The sequence below is a fragment of the Tachyglossus aculeatus genome, chromosome 17 (genome assembly GCF_015852505.1).
Source record: "Tachyglossus aculeatus isolate mTacAcu1 chromosome 17, mTacAcu1.pri, whole genome shotgun sequence".
Taxonomy (NCBI): Eukaryota; Metazoa; Chordata; class Mammalia; order Monotremata; family Tachyglossidae; genus Tachyglossus; species Tachyglossus aculeatus.
The window spans coordinates 15,801,688-15,822,064 of NC_052082.1; the positions used below are offsets into that span (position 1 = coordinate 15,801,688).

At 42.7% G+C, this 20,377-nt stretch overlaps 1 protein-coding gene across 2 annotated transcripts in view; it reads left to right on the forward strand.

Moving 5' to 3' along the window:
• FARP1 (FERM, ARH/RhoGEF and pleckstrin domain protein 1) overlaps positions 1 to 20,377 on the forward strand; it is a 254,847-nt gene that overhangs the window by 187,949 nt on the left and 46,521 nt on the right. For both annotated transcript variants that reach the window (XM_038758862.1, XM_038758863.1), the window contains exons 9-13: positions 3,417 to 3,512; positions 4,917 to 5,080; positions 5,790 to 5,858; positions 7,504 to 7,579; positions 9,378 to 9,618. In XM_038758862.1, coding sequence (XP_038614790.1) covers positions 3,417 to 3,512; positions 4,917 to 5,080; positions 5,790 to 5,858; positions 7,504 to 7,579; positions 9,378 to 9,618 — 646 coding nt within the window. The remainder of the gene's footprint in view (positions 1 to 3,416; positions 3,513 to 4,916; positions 5,081 to 5,789; positions 5,859 to 7,503; positions 7,580 to 9,377; positions 9,619 to 20,377) is intronic.

A 20,377-nucleotide genomic window follows, 5' to 3' on the forward strand; every position in this document is an offset into this window, starting at 1 on the left:
AAAATTCTAAACACTTTTCAACTTTCCTCACAGGAACTCTTTGACAATGGTGGGAAATAAAAATCCCTTTGGGGAAAATGACTGTTCTACCAGATGATAAACTTCAGGACTCAGCAAGTTATTCCTAGGAGCGAAGGGAAGCATTTATGATCAGTTCTGTTTTCAGTCTTGGGGACCATTTCTGCCTTTCTAGCTTCATAATCGCAAGTTTGCACTGAAGTTGTTTTTAAAGTGAGAGAGCCTTCAATTAGGAATCTTTAAGCTCTAAATTTTGAACCCTCCCCCCCCCCCAGGGATTTATATCCCTCAGTGGTGATTGTAGTATTATTATGGTATTTGTTAAGTGTTTACTCTATGCCAAGTGCTGTTCTAAGCCCTGAGGTTGTTACAAGATAATCAGGTTGTCCCACATGGGGCTCACAGTTTTAATCCCCATTTTAAAGATAACTGAGGCACGGAGAAGTTAAGCAGCTTGCCCAAGGTCACACAGCAGACAACTGGCGGAGCCGGGATTAGAACCCGTGTCCTCTTACTCCCAAGCCCTTGCTCTTTCCACTAAGCCACAAGTAGTAATGGTAATGGTATTTGCCGAGTGCCTACGGGGTGCCCTGCATTGTACTAAGCATTTGTGATAATCAAAGATAACATTAGAAGTCTGCCCTGAATCAATTGATCAGTATCACTTATTGGCCACCTATGGCGTATGGAGTAATGACTCAACGTGGTAAACCGTTTTTAAAGAAGCATGCAATGGCTGAAAATCATTTTAACGTCCTTTGAAGTATTGTGATTATGTTGCTGTCCTGGTGGAAAAATCCTCAATAATTTATCTGAGCGACTTTAAAATTTGCTGTTCTGCAAATTCAATGCCGAGTCCAGTGACTGCTGAAGTTACTGGGTTATTGTGTTCACCAGGCAGTGCGGAGGAGGTACAGATACAGTAGTGATATGAAGCTTGATACGATCAGAATACTGGTTAGTGAGTGAGTGCCCAGCTGGCTTGAAAGGAGAGTTTAAGTGATGTGCAATCATGGAAAATCACACTCACTCAAACCTGCCCACTGTGATAGTCGAATTGGCATCCAGAACATAAGCCTGGCTACTCAAAGCCACAGATGGGGAAGCCGTGGTTGGTGAGGAAATCCTGTGTGGCTATTTTGAATTAGCCACTCACTCCAGAGGCATTTGGAGTTAGCAGTTAGGAGGCTGTGGCGGGGCCAGTCCTTAAAGTGATTTGGTGGGAAGGGGCTGGGGCTCATATTTGGGGAGGTTTGCTTCCTCATAATGGACTCCAGGCATTGCAGCCTAGACCAACTGATTGTGACTTCTCCTTGCGGTGTTGTAATTTCGTCAGTGGTGAGGAACAAGGAGCATATGCCAAGTCCAGTTATGTATTAAAAAGAAAAAAGTATTTTGGGTAATGGGCTATCTCAGTCGCATGACCTTCCCCTCGCAAATGAATCATTTCCCAGCTGAGATACAGGTGTGTCATTGATGAAACACACACAGTTTTTAACTCTCTCAAGGTAATGGCGCAATGTATAAAGTGTAGAGCTGATAAGATAAGAATAAACTGGCTTTGAAATGAAGTAATTCTTCCTTCATCTTTCCTTTTCATGTTGATTTGCAGTAATTTAATTTTTCAAAAACAGTTGCACAAGTCCAACTCATAAATCTGATGGCAGAGCAGGGAAAATGAGATAGCCAGTAGCCAATAGCAGGACCTAGCTAGTTGACGTCCCAAGGACCGAACGTTCCGTGGAAGACACCTTGTGCTTAGGAGAGTCTTGGTTACTATCAATCCTCTTCAAAACAACCCTTATTTTTAATCATTTTTAATGGCATCTATCACCATTCCATTTTTAACCTTGGCACTCAGGTGCATTTACAATTGCATTTGATGTTAGAAAAAGGGGAATAATTAATTCTCTCTTGTTTACTATTATTATTGTATTTGTTAAACAATTACTATGAGGCAAAAACCAACTCCGTCTAGGGATTAGCAAGCCAGGTTGAATAAATGGAGACATAGAAGGATACATCACAAACAATAATAAGAAGAAATTAAAAGTTGTTCTTCATTGCTATTATTAATAATAATAGTGAGCAAATTTGGTTCCGTCACTTGCCTGCTGTGTGACCTTGGGCAAGCCACTTAACTTCTCTGTGCCTCAGTTACTTCATCTGTAAAATGGGGATTAAGACTGTGAGCCCCACGTGGGACAACCTGATTACCTTGTATCTACCCCAACGCTTAGAAAAGTGTTTGGTATGTAGTAAGTGCTTAACAAATACCATTATTATTATTAATAATAAAGATGAGACCATCCAAAAAAGGATTCTAAATTCTGGGTTTTAGAGTAGGACCAGGACAGATCCCCCAGTCACCACCCCAACTCACCTCACCATTCGTCAATTTATTAATTCAATCATATTTATTGAGCACTTACTCTGTGCAGAGCACTGTACTCAGCAGTTGAGTACTATAACACTGCCATCGCCATCCCTTCTTCACCCCCTACACCCGCACCAGCTTCATAATCTGTTGCCATGATCACTCCCTAGTTCAATGCTAAATGCTTAGTGCAGTGCTCTGCACACAATATGTTCTCAATAAATACAATTGGTTGATCGATCCCTCCACGAGCCCTTGCTACCACCCCTTTTATCCCAGCTTATTCTTGCCTTCAGTCGCTTTCTCTCTGCTTAATGTATTTGTCACCATCCCAGCATCCACACAATGCCTTGTTTTCCCTTTCCCCATACCCATCCCCGATCTAGCAGTTCCAGTATCAGGAGAGTCTCAGGGAAATTTCTTAGCTGCTTTTCTGCATCACTGCCCTTGACTTTTCTTTTACCCCCATGCAGACTGCTGTCTTCATATAATCTACATAGGTGCCTTTCCTATGTTCCCAGATGTGTTGAAAAGTGCTTAGCACACAGTGTTAACCACTTACTATGTGCCAAGCACTATTTTAAATGCTGGAGTAGATATAAAATACAAAATTATCACAAACCCTGTCCCACATGGGATTCACAGTCTAAGTACAAAGGAGTAGGATTTAATTCCCATTTTATAGATGAGGACACTGAGGCACAGAGAGACTAAGTGCCCAAGGTTCCACAGCAGACTTGTGGCAGAGTCGGGATTAGAACCCAGGTCCTCTGACTCCCAAGTCTGGGCTCTTTTCATTAGGGCACCCTGCTAGACATCTGTGTTCTAGTCTGGCTAGTCACTTTGGATCCCTTGCTCCATGGTCCTCACCCAGAAGGGCTCTTTAGGAGCTGCTAAAACTCCTTTGAGGAATGGTGTTCATGTAGCTCTTAGGTATGGATTGATGGTTGAATATTAGCAGCTGGCAGGGTCCTTTCCCTTTCTTGAATTGGACTGTTGGACAGCTGCGTCTTTCTTTCAGGGTTTCACCAAGATCAATGCCTTCAACTGGGCAAAGGTGAGGAAGCTGAGCTTCAAGAGGAAACGTTTTCTCATCAAGTTGCGTCCTGATGCAAATGTAAGTGGCTTCCAGGAGTGGGGTTTGAGAAGGGTGTTCTGAGCATTGTTCCAGTCCCTGCATCTGAGCTAGGCGGAATCTGTATACTTGCCTAGGTTTGAGACAGGCGGTTGTCTCTATCAGGTCTTCCCTGACTTTGTGAAATGAGCTTTGTGTCTCCATCCTTAGACGACAAGTTTTCTTCATTTGTCATTTCCAGCAAAGTAAGACTGGGATTTTGAAGGTGTTAGCTGAACGACTGCTATGAACCTTGTCAATTCTCTAGGGTTTCCCAGAGACAGTCTGTGACCCTTGAGAATGACAATTAGCTACAACTGGGATTTGAATTGAACGCTATAAAGAAGGCTTCAGGTCAGGAGGGCAATGAATTAGCAGGCCATTTGAAATGTTAGGAAGATAGGTATGAAATGAATATCCCAGGCATCATTGATGTCAGAAAGAATGACAAAGGGGAAAATAGAGTAAATCACAAGCAGTTAAATGTTTAAGAAGTCCTCAGAGATTTTTCCTGAGCCTGAGACTTTCCACAAGAGTTGAAACCTGAAACCTGCGGAAGACATAATTGCACATTAACTGTGCATGTAAGAGAAATCCATCTCGGAACAGTATTCATTAACATCCTTCTCTACCGTGGCAACAGAAATGGACGGTTTCAAATGGTGATTGTACCCCTAGTAGAAATCAGTGGTTCTCACAATCCCCTCGCTCCTCTAATCCTTCACATCTTCCCATCCTCACTGAAGAGCAGCTCAGAGGGACTGTGGAAAGTGCTCCCTGTCTCAGCACCTGGAGGAAAAATAATGATGCAGCATTATTCTTTGGAGGAGCGGTAACAGGGAGCACTTTAGCACACTGAAATTTGGGGACCAGTTTCCACCACTTCCAGGCATTAATTTCCAGTCATCCTCCATATGGGGAAACATGGGTTTATGTCAAACTTTTGCCCAGGGGTTAAAGACTCTAAGTCCACTTTGAAAGCATTCTCAGTGGTAATCAGCTATCTAGAGAATGGGCAGGATGACAGTTCACAGGCCAGCTGAGTTGACAAACAGGTCACTTATGATGAAAGAGCAATTGGATTGTCTCTGTGAAGGGGACAAGAGGACAAGGGAAATCATCTTTTGTTTCTGTCCCTGTTCTGTTTAGGGGCAAAGTTTATGGTGATGGTCAGAGAACTGTGAACAGAGCAGGAGTTTGAGTTCACTTCTCTTCCCTGAATAACTTCTCCCTGAGTTTATGGATTTTCCAAAGCGAGGTCCCAAATCAGATTATAAAGTTGAGCCTGAATGTGGTCAGCCCTGGATTGGCGGATACGCTCTCTGGGGGAACTGTGCACATTAATAGCCTGGATTATTGGCAAATGCTTCACTGAAATCCAAAATAGTAGTTTTTTTCTTCTTCCAGAGCTCATACCAGGACACTTTGGAGTTCCTGATGGCCAGCCGGGACTTTTGCAAATCCTTCTGGAAAATTTGTGTGGAACATCATGCCTTTTTCAGACTCTTTGAAGAGCCCAAACCAAAGCCTAAGCCTGTTCTCTTCACTAGGGGGTCATCCTTTAGGTTCAGGTAAGCTCCCAGCTCCTCTCCTTTCGGCCTCCCCTGTCATCAACTGTAACTTTTTCATGTTGGCATGCTTTTCTGAGTCACTTGTCCTTTTAAAAGTCTGAGGAGATTGTCATATTGAAGGGCCGTGGCAGACCAGAGTTGGGTGAATGGTCTTGTTTTCTGAAATCTATATCATGGGTGGCATATTACTGTTCTTTGTCCAATCCATAGGGGTATCTTTTAGCCCCAGGAGGTGGTGTTAGCCTTTTAAAGCCAAAGACCTTGAGTTTGATCCTGGGTCTCCTCTGCTTATTTACCAGCTTTCCCTGCATTCCTTGGATTTCTGGAATGTGGAAAGAGTGAATGATCCTGGGAGATACTGAATGCAGAAATATTTGGCATTTGTGCAAATCTGAATAGGCTATCTTTGGCAGATGGATTCTTTCACTGAATATGTGAATAAATGACAGCCAAAGAGGTTAAAGAATGCCATTTCATGGGTTTTTATATATATTCTGATGTGATTGTTATTAGATGTTCAGCAGGTCACTTATAATTATATTCTGGAAGAAAGTTGGGAAAGGTGTGTGTGTGTGTGTGTGTGTGTGTGAGAGAGAGAGAGAGAGAGAGAGAGAGAGAGAGAGAGAGAGAGAGAGAGAGATGGATGAAGAACAAGTTTATATCTTTTTTTCCTTTGTCCCCAAAATGTGATTTTTGTTTTAAATCCCAGTGGCCGGACTCAGAAGCAGGTTCTCGACTATGTTAAAGAAGGGGGACACAAGAAAGTGCAGTTTGAAAGGTAAGTAAGTTTGGAGTGCTGTTCAAATTTCCGAAGTGCTCTTTGAGGAAAGAGTAGTGATGCTGTCTGTAATATTTCAGGAGTTCCATAAGCTTCTCTACTAAGGCTCAGAGCCAGATTTTTTTCAGTGTATCCTTTAGAATGGTACTGTTGGAGGGGTGCCTGCATCGTGAATACTGTCTTACTGAGGAAGAAAATAAGGTGGGAAAAGGGAGACAACCTAGTAAAAATCAAGAAGGAAATGAAAATTATAAGCTTGTTGAGGTCAGTGAGTGCTCAGTAGGTACTGTTGATTGTCTCCCCGCTTCTATACTGTAAGCCCAGTGTGGGCGGGGATTGCCTCTCTTTAGTGCTGAATTGTACTTTCCAAGTGCTTAGTACAGTGCTCTGCACACAGTAAGTGCTCAATAAATATGATTGAATGAATGAATGATTGATTCATTGAATAGGAAGCAGCGAAGAGATGATGAAGAAGCAACTATGGCCCACAAAAGGGGAAAAGGGAAGCCAAAGGCTAGAAGGGGTGATGCTTATTGGCAATGTCTTTTGGGCTGATTTTCAGTGGAATTTAATTGGAGTGGGGCAGACTGAGGAGGAGATGAAAACATGAGAAAGGCAGCAAGGTGCAGAAGTAGGATTTAATAGGTCAGTGGGAAATGACATTTAGAAGAAAAATAAGACATGTAGTTTGTCACCAAAACAATTGTTCCTTGTATAATGGAGGAGGTTATTATAGAGAAGTGGTTCGACTGGGCGAGGCAGTCTTCACTCCCTGGAACTATATTGGCAGCAGGAGTATAATTCTTCTTTTGGTATCAAACAGCCTGCTTTCTTCCCTTATTCCTTGCTTTCCTTCCTTGTCTCCTACATATGTGTTTGGGTTGGCCGTGGAGTGTACCAAAGGCCCTTACATGAAAACAGATCATTATTGAAAGAACATATTTTTAAATCTCTCCAAATGCCTTGCAGTTTGATCTAGTATTTCAAGTCTTATCTTATTCTTATCCATATTACTTCCTGAATTTCAAATGATGTTTTTCCAAGAAATATTCCACGGCCATTTGTTTTGAACTTTCAGGGCCAGGGAAAGAAGTTACAGGAGAGAGAATAATGATCGATTGCACATTCAGCTACTGCTGTGGAGTCTAGAACAGGTTAAAGGAGCAGATCTTTTTTTTTTTTAATCAAACTTACACACTCTTATTGGCAGTCAGTTCTCCCTTTTCTTCTGCAGCTTTTTTCTTTCAAGCCCTGCTGAGTGTGATCTAATTAAATGGGAACTGTATGTTTAATGCAGTTTACTTGGGAAATAGGTCCTTGAAGAGGCAGAGTTAATTACAAGAAGGGTAGACCACCAGTAGGAACTCAGAAATGTGCCAGGTTCCTCTGAACTCATCTGTCATCAAAGTCCTTGCAAATGTAAAGGCATTTTGAAAATATATGATGATCCAGGCAGCATGGTCATTATTTTGGAAATCCATAATCAATTCACCTGTTACAATGGAGCCAGCCTTGACTCCGTTTCAGAGGAAATATTCATAAAGACGGCTCTGTGGGGTCAATTGTTTGTGAAGGAAATGTCTGGCATTTGTTATTCATGGAAAAACCATATGTGACTCGGATTACCTAATATGATTTCTCCCAGGAAACACAGCAAGATTCACTCAATCAGAAGCCTGTCTGCCCAGCCTTCAGAACAGAACTCGGAGGTGCCGAAACAAGTCAGTAATAATGTTGTTGAAGTTTCCAGAATTAGGGGTCTGTTATTCAGCAACTTTCCTTGCAATGGTGGTACTCACTGTTTGGCTTTCAGTCTTCTTTAAGTTATACTTGTTGGAACGTGTGCAGTGCCCTTGCTTGGTGACCTCAGATTCTGGGGCGTGTGCTGGACCAATGACTTGTACTTAGTGGCCTTTCCCCCCCCCATCCAACTTTTCATTAACAATCAATCAGTGATACTTATTGAGTGCTTACCAGGTGCGGAGCACTGCACTGAGTGCTTGTGAGAGTACAGTACGATACAGATGGTAGACACGATCCCTGCCCACCACAGCCTTACAGTCTAGGCAAGTCTCTAAGCTGCTTCTGGGCAGGGATTGTGTCCGCAACTCATATTGTACTTTCCTAGGCACTTAGTATAGTGCTCTGCTTATAGTAAGCACTCAGTAAATTTTGATTGATTGGTCGGGGGTAGATCTTCGTAATTTCAGCTAGCCACTTCACTCCTACTCTACTCAGCTCAGGTAAGTGGTCTACAAACCTCAGAGAGGGTTGAGCCGCTCTGGCCTGAGATTTGTCGTATCTTTGGTTGAATGATTCAGTGGCTGGTGGTAACTAGTACAGATAGGGGAGATACAGATTGAGAAAAGGCATGGCTCAGTGGAAGGAGCATGGGCTTGGGAGTCAGAGGTCATGGGTTCTAATCCCGGATCCGCCACATGTCTGCTGTGTGACCTTGGGCAAGTCACTTAACTTCTCTGAGCCTCAGTTACCTCATCTGTAAAATGAGAATTAAGACTGTGAGCCCCACGTGGGACAACCTGATCACCTTGTATTCCCCCAGCACTTAGAACAGTGCTTCGCACATAGTAAGTGATTAACAAATGCTATTATTAGTATTATTATTACCGGGCCTCTCCAAGTAAGCCAGGGTACTTGCATGGATTGTACTTTCCAAGTGCTTAGTACAGTGCTCTGCACACAGAGGTTGGGAATGCTGTAATAGCTTTGGGAGGCTCTGAGGTCTAGTGCCAAGCTCGTAACTGGATTGGCTTCAAATTAAGGAGGAATGCGTTCCCAGGGTTTATTTTCAGGATGGAGACAACTTCTCTTGAATCAAGCACTAAGATTTCATGCCCACAGGACATGTACTTTCCTGGAGGTATTTTCTGGAAGGGTTTTAAGTCCCTGTCTGGATTGGAGGCTAAGAGAGAGATCAGTTGGGATGTATTGTTCAGAAATTTCCATTACGTGAATGGGAATGTCACCTGCCTATTCATCCACCGGCACAGAGGCTTTCCAAAAGTCCTAATTTCCTGCCTTGGAAGGCTTGCAGTTGGCTATCCTCCTTGCTCCTCTTACCACTGCCCATGCACCCTTCTTATGGCCTCTTCTCCTTGGGTTTGGATGAGAATGTTTTCCTTATTTCATATGCCTATTGAACACCTTAGGAAGAAAGTTCGAGATCCCACTGAAAGAGGGAGTGCTTAACTGGTTGAGTTTAACCGCCACGCACAGGTAGGTGCTTACTCCCTTTTTGCTGAGGATGGTGATGTCGTGTGCCCATCTACGTAAGTGTAAGTTCACAGTGATGATACGCTTTGCTCTACTGCTGATCTAGGAGGTTCCGTTTGGCACCTCTAACAGAAACTGCAGACTCGAGCACGATTCCAGATTCCTCCTCCTAGTTGCAAGTAACAGTCCCTCTCCTTCGTCTCCCCCCCCCCCACCCCAACATGCTCCTTGTTTCTCTCGTCGTCCCCCCCCGTCCCTATCTCACCCTTTCCCCTCACACCTCAGAGCTCAAGCTTTACATTTGGAGACGGCGTGGATTCCCCTGGGGGTCGGAGCTGCCGGCAGGGGAAGGAACTGAAAGTTTCAGTGGATGAGGCTGAGCCGCGCCGGAGCCCCTCCCTGAAGAAAAGCCCCAAGGACGGCAAGCGTGGCGATGGAACGGTGATGGCGACGATGGAGGAAGAGGAGGAGGTCGTGAAGGCTGGAAGCCAGCAGAATCCGCCTCCGGCGCAGCAGCCAAGCACAGGTCCAGCATCCAGGGCTGCCCGGGGCAGCAGTACTTCTATTCCTTTCATTGACTGCAGTGATGTAGATAGCGAGTATGACCTGCTCAGAGAACAAGGGTCCCAGTCACATTCCCAAACAAATGACAATCATGAGGGTGACGTGACCAGTGGTGCCTACGTTCTCGGTAGAGACGAGAACCGTAATGAGGCGAGGTGCAGGGAGTCCCCAAACTCTTGGCAATCTTGCCAGCCCACCCCAAAAGAGTACTTCGATGATGAGATTGTGGATACATCCATTTCTAGTATGGGGAGCCCCAGACATAGTTCTCTGGTGGATGAATTGTTCAGGGGGCCGGGAACGCGGAGTCCTTTGGCCGCCCCATTGCCTCCCAGTAGCAGAGAATCAAGTCCTCGTTTAAGTTGGAATAGGACTGGTTCTCAGGACCGTGTCTCTGAAAACGGGCACGATTACAGAGATGGAAACGTGGAGGAAGCTCTGCACCCCTGTAGGGATCCTCATGCTGATCAGGGCTCTCCTGTCCTGCAGAGGTATTGTGCGCAGAATGTTCCTAAGGTGTCGAATAAATCAGAGACAGATCCATTTATTCTTAGCCAAGTGGCCTCACCTCAAAGACAAGAGCACAGAGCAGCCTTGCACGGAAAGGGAGGACTGGCCCAAATGGCTGCTCCAGAAGGTCCAGGGTTGGCAAACGGGGTGCCTGGTGCAGGTCAAGCAAAGCAGGTGACCCACATGCATTCCATAGGGGCTAGTGATCTGATGGACCATGTGGCCACCGTCCAGGTGATGGAGGGTTCCACCAGCAGTGGGACCGAATCCAGTGATTCAGAGGCAGAAATGTTTAACGTTTTCCGTCATCCCTTCATGTTTAGGAATCCTGCGGTACTGAGTTCCTCTCCCATACCTAGAAATTCCTTTCCCAGTGATTGTCTGGAGCTAGAAGGGGATGTTGAAGAAGACTTGCATATTAGCCTTAGTGATGAAGATGGAGTGAACACCTTCAATTATTAGGCTTTTGGAGGCACAGATGTTGAATCTAGATTGAGATCATCAGTAATGATGACTCATTAAAGTAAGACTTTGGGACAATGTTGTTTTGAACAGGCCAAATCTTGGAAAGCAACCCTATCATTTCCTAATCATTTGAAAAAGAAAATCACCAAGTAGTTTGCTTGACTGTGAAGTGATTTTGGCTTCAGCAAGTGCAAAAGATAAGTCAGTGGGAGTAACAGCAGATTATCAGACACCTGATGTCCTTTTTACTGAAGGATGGAAGACAGCAGGAGAAAAATCATTCTTAATTCAACAATTTTTACAGTGGATAGTGTTTAGGTAGGAGTATCTGTGCATGTTAAATTGGACGGGCAGTTAGCTTCTGTTGGTCAATTCGTTGCTTGGGTTAAAGTATTATTGAGATCACTGAAAGCATACTGTTTTTACCTCTGCAAAAGTTGATTTTTGTTTTCTTCCTTAAGTGGAGAGCTACTTTTCAGTGCCTCAGAAAGATATGGATAAAGTTAAACTTTGGGCCAAATGCAGGACAGTTTGAGATACAAAATCACGGATCGGTGAAACCTTGTTGAAAGATAAATGTATATTTTTGGGTGGCAAGCATAGTTTTGAATTGTTCCTTTCTAGTACTTGTATAAAAGCTGCAGACTATTTATGTGCTTTAATTAAAACAGATTTGTTTTTTATTTGGAAGGCCAAGTTGTCAGAAGTGTTGAGGCACTTAAGTGAATGGATATGATAATCTTTTCCTGAAAGATCAAACAACTCCTGTCGAGGAAATTCTACGAGTTGAATGATCTCACAGTAGTAATAGTGACAAGCAATGATGATTTAAATTGGGGCTCTAAATGACCAAACTGTGAGCAACTTAGAAGAATAGTGATTTTGAAGCACAACTGTTTTTTGGTTTGCCACCCTAGGCGCAATCTCACACTATTGCTTGCTACTGAAGCTTCCAGGAGGCTTCTCCTAGAACTGGTGAAGTGTTTTTGAGAGCAGGATAGAATGGTTTGGTGATTCTTCCCTTGTGCCAGTTTTCCATCCAGTGTTCGTATTTTTGTGTTTTGGGATTAAGAACCTGGTTCTGAAGAGCCAGTTTCCAGCCAGGACTGCCTTCAAAGCAATACACATACCAGTAGGTGTTCAAAATGTCATAGAGGTGGCTGCCAGATGAGACACTTCAGAAGTGTTTCATTTCACATTTTCAAGAATTTAGGGAGCTCTTTGGACAAATTTAGTAGATGTTAATTGCAAATGTATCTACAGAAATTCAGCTGTGGTATGCAGATATGTTCTGAAAGTGGCCTTATCGTAATCGTTAAATGCTTTAATTTTAGAGGGAAGAATTGGGCAGTAGTAAAAGCTGAATGTGTTTAATGCTCACCTAAAATATTTTTTTTAAATCACGAGAAAATTTTAATGCAGAGATTTTAATCATTTTTTTATTTTTCAATAGAGGAGCAGAATAAAAAATATCTAATTCCTTGAATAATAGGATAGCTCAGTTGGGATCTTTATCTTGATTTCTTTTATGTTTTTTACACTGCAGATGGCATTCTTCAGCTTTTCAAGTTTTCTTTGTGATGGATTTATGCTTTAAACCAATGATTTGGAAGCAGTGATTGTCAACTTACATTAGGTAGTACAGCCACAGGGAGCGGTAGATCACCTAATGATTCTTTTTTCTCTGGTTATTTTGGGATAAAAAATTACATTAAAAGAAGAGTTTCCTTGCATATCTCCTCTGAATTTTGGAATTAGAAATAGATACTTGATTGTTGCCTTTAACATGTGTCGAAAGTATATTTATTAGCCTGTGAATAATGTGCAAAGTGACCCATGTGAAACATTTTTGCTCATTTTTCTCCTCATGTCCCGTAGTGTTAATGGTTCTGGAAATTGTGCTTGGCAGGATTTGAGGGTTGGGTGAGTTTTAAAGCCTCTTCAGACATGGGAGTGCTTGTTTCATTACTTTCTACATATGGAACACATGTGGATCTTATCATCCATGAAAGGCAGCCTGTCTTGGGTAAATCATGAAAACCGGTGTTTCTAAATACCAGGAAGAGGTTAGTCAGCAAAGTTTTAATGTCCATTGAATACTTGGGTAGAAAAGTAGATTAGTAAGTAAGTGTAATTCAGTAGGGGTGTAATACAGGTGTAACAATAGGGCAGTCATAGGGATCCTACCTAGCATTTCCTTGAGAAAACCTCTCTTTTGGCTCTCAGAGCTTGATAAATTGGGGGAATGAGAGGAAGAATCTTTTTTTTTTATGAAAATGACGGGAGATTTGGCAGAAGAATGGTGGAGTTGTTGGTCTATCCACACCCAAGGGTAAATTGCTCCTTTGCTCCAGGGAGTCAGTGTTTAGAACAGTCCTTCAGGTGACTAAGGTAGTGGGGTGCAGAGACCAGTGATTTACAGCAAGACCATGTATGAGTACTCTGGAACTCATATTTTCAGATGAAAAATGTACACAGATCACTCTGACAAACAGGAGTGTTGTGCAGGCAGACACACCCTTGGTGCTGTTCAGTGTGGCTTCCTTTGCTATTGTTGGCTACTTAAAAATAATGCTGACTCCAAAACCTTTAATTTTCTTTTTTTTATTGCTGTTTAGTGATTGGTAATATCTGCCAGGATAAAATAAAACCACAATAATTATTTTCAGTTTAGGGAAATGGGTTTGATGAGTTTCTTAACTTAGCTCTCTGAGGCGGTCATCATACTATTGAAGTGAAGTTGGTGGTTAGGCAGACATTTAATTAAAATCATCAGTGGTCCAGATTCTTATCCAATTAGGTGTTACATATCTGGGAATTTTCCAGGAATCCCATCTCATGGCTGTGAATAAATTGGACCAACTTTTTTATTATGAGCCATTCATTATGAACCATTCAAGTCCTTCTATCAAGGACTCCTTTGGAGCCAATGTAAGACTCATAAAGTACAAGAAGGAAAAGGCAGGGAGATTATCCAAAGGCAATAGCTGTCTGGGAAGAACAGTGACCATTCCTATAAGCCTTCTATTGTGAGTGTTGAAGACAGAGTACTAGAGGAGATCTGTGATCTAACCCAGGGATGGCCTTGCACAATCCCACTGTAGGGTGAGGTACTCATCTTTCCTCAGAAATCTCCCGATTCCTCCCATTATTAGGCTCCTGTCTTGTGTCATGCTGATTAACTTGCATCATTATGCTGTTGCGTCCATTTTAAAATCTCCAGTTTCATAATTGTTTTATATTTATTTAAGGTGCTGTTTCTTGTCTTCCTATTTTTTGCACCATAAGCAGTCAGCATCCCCAAATAGACGTTTGGGCCCATCTACATTTCCTTTGGATGTCATGGTCCACTAAAGCTCTGCTGACGGGCCAGCTCCCACCCCTAAGCCTCTGGCATCTCAATTCAGTCCTCCTGGGTTACCAGTTCTCAGTAACCTCACTCTGCCCGATTTTCTGCTAGGCCTATTCATTCAGAGTAGAAAAGCTTGCTGGTTCTCCTCTCCCATACTGGCAAGAGTGAGAACTCCTTCCAGAAGGTGAAATATTTCCCTGAGGATAAATCCTTGCACCTTTAGACCATTCCCTGAATTGTGAGGTTGGATCCAGGCAGCAGATTTTTCGTAGGGTTCTTTGTCACAGCTGAAGTCCTGGCAGAACACACTCAGATAGGACTTTTCCCAAGATCACTCCTCCCTCCCTGCCTTTTATTTCTGAAAATATCTCCCTTAGTTGTTCCCCTGAAAGAGCTGCATTTCACTGGTATGTGGTTTGAGTCCTATGACTTGAGTAACCTTCTCCTAATTTAGTAATGGGAGTCTGTTTCCCTCACTAATGGGTTTATTAATTAATCTTATAATGTGCATGTACCCAGAGGCTGCTAATCTATAGATCTGTTAAATAAGTCAATTGCACAATACCGTTCACTGTAGTGGAAAGGCTTAAAATCCTTGTCAGTCTTTTTTATTGCCTACAATGTTGCCTGAATCTAAATATTTATGTATATGTGTCTTTCCTGTAGTTCACTAGTTTACAGATTTTGAATCTCATAAATATCCACTGATTTGGCCCTCTTATATGTCAATATTCAGTGAAATTAGAGGGGTAGCGTGTATATGGTGTAGATTGTAAACCTGAATATTAATGTGAGGTGAATTACTGCAGAAACTTATTTGAAAAATTTGCTCTGGCAATATTTAGGAATCTTCCAACATGAATTTTCCTTCCCAGACTTCATTCCTTCTGTTTTTGTTTAATTGAATGAAATTTAAACTTTCAGTGAATATAGAAGGCTACTGTGCTTGGTTATGGATTGACTTTGAAGTCTGTGTTTGGCTGAGCACATGGTTGATTTGTGTGGAGATGGCACCCAGGGTTAGAATTCTGCCATTTATTTTTCATCAACAGGATCAATGTTTCCAGGTTTTCTGCAGGAAAATGTTTGTAGTCGAATTGGCTGAAATGAAAAGTTGAACAAGTCTGGAGTGATATTTCCCCTTGCATGTGAGACAGAGAAAACAGGAAACACGATACTGAGCTTTTTCCATAATCTCCGCTCCTTGTATTTGTTTTTCCTTTCCTTTTGACTCATTCGTGTAGCCAAATCACTGAGCTAAGTGGGGTTTTTGAAGTGAAAGGTAGAGTGGAGTGTCTGCCCCGTAAAGAAATGGCCTTTCTGGGCTTATGGAAGCCTGTGGTCTGAGAGCCAGATTTTAGTCTCAGAGGTTTGTCCGTCTGGGGTTTAATCAGTAACTAAACTTTTCCTGTTGGCTTGGCAATGCAGTTCACTCAGTGAGAACCTTTCACCTGCTGCTATCAGTGTGTGAAGGGAAATCTCAAAGGCCTGTTCCTTCACAGCATCCAGGCTTCGGATGGAAATGGCAATTAATAATAATTATGGTACTTGTTAAGCACGTAATAGGTGCCAAGCTCTGTTCTAAGCACTGGGATAGATACAAGTTAATCAGGTTGGACACAGTCCCTGTCTCACATGAAGCTCACAGTCTAAGAAGAAAATAAACCCAACATGCCTCAATAGACTCACTGTACAAAGTGGCCGGAAGCATTAAAAAACGTTCAAGAGGGAAGGACCTGTTATGGAAGCAGCATGGTGTAGTGGATAGAGCATGGGCCTGGCAATCCGAAGGTCATGGGTTTTAATTCCAGCTCCTCCACTTGTCTTCTGTGTGATTTTGGACAGGTCACTTCACTTCTCTGGGCCTCAGTTACCTCATCTGTAAAATGGGGATTGAGATTGTGAGCCCCAAGTGGGACAGGGACCGTTTCCAACAAGATTTGCTTGCATCCACCCCGGTGCTTAGTACAGTGCCTGGCACATAGAGCTTAACAAATACCATAGTTGTAACAGTGTGAGGGATATCAGGCATTGGAAACAATGTGTTCAAAGGAAAAGTTAAGGAGTGGAATAGTTTACTAAAGGTGGTTGTGGAAGCCTTCCACAAAGATCTTCAAATACCAAGTAGACTGTCCCGGATGGGTTAGACTGTAGTCTTACCTGGAGGCAGGGAATGTACTAGATGAAATCCCATCATCTCTTCCGGCCCTGAGAAGGGTTCCTGGTGATTGTGGACGTTAGTCATTTCCAGTTTGGGTATTTCTTAGTTTGGTTACATCAGATTTATCTTTAGGGATCTTTAAATTATTGGTGGTCCACTTTCTAATATGAGATTTTTTGGTTATGATGGAATTGATTGAGGAAAGTGTGTTTAGAGAAGCACTTTAAAGTAACTTCCGTGTGACTGAAGTTCACAGAACTTTGGATACTCATAAAATGAGTGTTTATCACAGGGATTGCTCCATAGGAAACACCTCTTGTCGCTGCTAGGACAGGGAGCATTTAGAGGAACTGCTGCATATGAATTATCCATGAATTACTGCGAGTTCCAAGTGGCGGAATGGGTAACCAAAGAACTAACCTGAAAAAAGAAATACAGTAGCGTAGACAGGATCTGGCGCGATGGTAGTGCGTCTGAACGATTGGCCTAGCCATTGAACTAGGACTGCAGGTTGTGTGTGAGCAGAACCAGTTCTGCCTAAGCAGCTCCTACACAGTGTGAGGGGAGGGACCTGTTGATGTCCCTCCTCTTTATTCTGACATTTTCATGTCCTTGGCTCCATCTGGTCTCCAGCAGTGTCTGAATGGGAAAAGGGATGCTGTTGTGTCCCTCAGCACACTCTCCTTCCTTGACTGTGCCCAAGCCCCGAGAACAGAGAACCACCTTTGAGGAGGGGTTGGGGGTGGGGGGCTTACTTACGAATGCAGTATGGCCCTGCTTTGACTTCATTCCAAGCTAACGTTTGAAGTGAATTCTGCATTAGGGTATGGCAGACATGCCATTGATCAATCAGTGGCATTTGCTGAGCACTTACTGGGTGCAGAGGACTGTACTAAGTGCTTGGGAGAGTACAATATAAAAGAGATGGTGGACCTGTTCAACCAACTAAGCAAGAAGTGGTGTGATTAAGTCACAGGAGCATTTACTAGGTAGGACTTTCTGGGCCTAGGAAACTGTGTTAAGATTTCCCATTCATGGGCTTTAGGTCTCCTTATCATTCTCCCTGTGATGATCTGTGCAGGGGGCCAAGTTAGGTCCACCAGTTCAGAGCTCAAAACCTGCTCTCTCAGTGAGCACTTAAAATGGCCGATGGGCTGAATTCCTCATTTCCCCCTTTTCCTCTTGAGAAATTGGCTTGAAACACTAACCAGATCTCACAAGCTTGGCCGTAAATCATTAATCAAACCCTTTCTGTTTTGTATGTGTGTGTGAGCATGTATATATATTTATACATATATATATATATATATGCACAATATATAATGTATTTTAATGAAAATCTTTAACAGACCAAATTAACAGAATTCACTGTTAAGTGAAAAGTGCTGGGGACCTCATTCTCATTTTTGTCATTTGTTCAAAAAAGTTTAAAGAAAAGCATTTCTGTTGTTCCTTTGTATGCACTGCTTTGTCAGCATGTTCCTCTCTGGAGGAAAAGCTTTTTCACTGTTCTGTCTATCCTCAAAGCATGGTATATCTTCTGTTCTTCGCATTGTTTGAAGCGCTGTCTGATGTTCCTCTTTACTGCTGAATACCTTTTTTGTACTTGGAATACACATTTCCTCCAGATATAGTGATCCTGTCCTCTAAACAGCATTATAATCCCAGAATCTTGGGGTTTAACCTGAAAGAAGGGTGAGAAGATAGAAGGACTCCATCAACGATATTTACTGAGCACCTACTTTGTGAAAAGCAGGGTACTAAGTACCTTGGAGAGTACAATTGGGCCAGAAAACCAGAGCTCACGCCAGCTTTTAGCCATGGAACACAGCAGCCAAATGCCCAGCCCTGGGGAGGCTGAATTGATTCGTTCCTTCAATAGGATTTACTGAGCGCTCACTGTATGCAAAGCACTGTAGTAGGCGTGTTGGAGAGTACAGTGTAACAATAAACGGACACATTCCCTACCCACAATGAGTGGGTCAGAACCGGCCCCCAGGGGCCACTGCTTCACCTCTATGATTGTCCTGAAGGGCTGATGGGAATTGGAGTCACCTAGATATTACCACAATGTACAGCAATGTCCCAGGATCAGTCCACACCACCCAACAAGGGGTCTAAGGGGATTGGTTGGGGCAAAGGGAGAAAGGAAGCCTTCCCAACCTAAACTGATTAGGTGCCTCCTCAGCTTCCCCTCTCCCTGGTGCCGCCCTCATTCGCCCTCCCCCTTCCACACACATGCCACCTCAGAACTAGCCCAGCCTTTTCGGGGCTGTATGTCAGTCCCCAGCTGGGGAGTCGTTCATTGTCACTCTAGAACGCACCCCTTAATTTCATTCTCTAATGAGGGCTGCAGCTTAAGGTAAGAATTGGTGTATACAAGAATATTTTTTTCATCTGAAACCAGCAGGATCACTGTAATTGCAGGAACATGTTTTTATGAAACAGACAGTATCTGTGGCAGTAGCGTATGAAGGGAATTAAGTAGTTACTTGAAGATACGCTTTCATGGTTTGAATTCAGACATTCTTAATGGGATGATGGGAAATGGTATTCATAGTTTCATCTTTGCAATATTCTCGTTAAAGGAAAAACATAAAGAAGCAGAGACGTCATTTGACTCTCTGGGGTTCTTTATCGGATGCCTGGTTTGGGACCCTTCTGTTGGTCTCCTGTAGCAGTTTACTGTCTGTTTTCACTTTCTCCAGTGCCTAATATGGCAGTAGGTCAATGGCGCATGGAACAGCCTGGAGACTTGCTGGCTTCTCCAGTAACAATGGCCGTGGGGACTATAAGCATGTCAAACCAAACTCATAAACGGTGTATGCACGGTATTTAATGTCTTTTGTTCTCTCAACTGAAAGCTTTTACTTGTTCTGACAGGTATCTTGCTGTAAAAATTGTCACTGGTTTAACTGTTCTGTCCCACTGATGGCTGAAGCTTTGTCTCGAGGGCAAGATGATGTTTTTCATTGGTATGATGCTCCCTAGCCCCCAGTCACTTGATTCTCTAACCACTACCATTGCCATATTGGAACTGAAGCAAGTTTCCCTTTTTGTTTTTCCCATATGCCAAAGAAATGTTGATTGCCCAATATCATTTCCCCATCAGCAGCATCTGTCATCTTATTTCCTGCAGGGTTCATTGTAGTGCTTTTCTGAGTTGCCTGATTTTGAACTGCTGACTTAACATTGAGTTGCTAATCCTACTTTTCTCTAAGAAACAAAGTATAGGAACACAATGTCATCATCACGGCTACTTGTTTATGTTAACAGGAAGAGGCCAGCATCCCAAATAAACTAGTCATCCTGTAATCAAGTTGTCCTCATGGAACCATACAATTTAATCTAGTCTGGCCTATTCAGCCATCGTCTGGCGAGGATGTATTTAAGTATAAAACAGCAAGACCTGCTAAAGCTGACATCCACTGTCCTAGAGGAATCATTTTTTTTGACAGAAGGTCTTTGAACATACAGACTTCCCTAGTCATATTTCCAAAATCTTTTTTTTAAAGGCTTTTTTCTTGATGGAAAGAACACCGGTTTAATGGAGATGCTTCTTGAATATGCCTTTGAATCATGGCAAGTTATTTTGGGAAGAACAAACTCAAACAGCTAGTCTTAGAACTGACAGCATTGGGAACCTCCAAAGCTGTGGGCGAGTAGGTAAATTTTACTCAAGAATGTTTTATTTGTGACAAGGCTAAGGCTCAGACCTGGGACTTCTCTTCCAGTTTCCAGGCTGTTTGCCATGCTGATGTTAACCAAAGTTCTTAGGGAGTAAATTTTTAGCAACAGAGCAGGAGCAGGTACTGTGGTGTCATTTAGGATGGCCTTTCCATTGCTGTTTCTCCTCTGACATTTCATTTAAGGCTTAAAAAACATTAGCAACACCATGCAAAATTAATGAACCCAATTTTTTCACTGGCCAGGTCATTCCCTGTTAGTAAATTAGGCTCTTTGAAAGGAACATTACCCCCTTTGGACCACTAATCTCGTGTGGAACAGGAGCAGCAGTGCCCTTCCCAAAGTGCTTAATTAACCACCAGGATTAATTATTTGCCCAGGGAAAAGCAGGCAAAGTATTTCCAGATTCCTCCTCAACTTTTCAATTGTTGAAATAGGTACCCTACAGAAAATGCCCATTTGATTATTTTCAGTTCCTAAAAAAGATAAAATCTTTGAATTTATGCCATCTGCAAATATTTGTAAGAATTTGCAACAGCACATGTA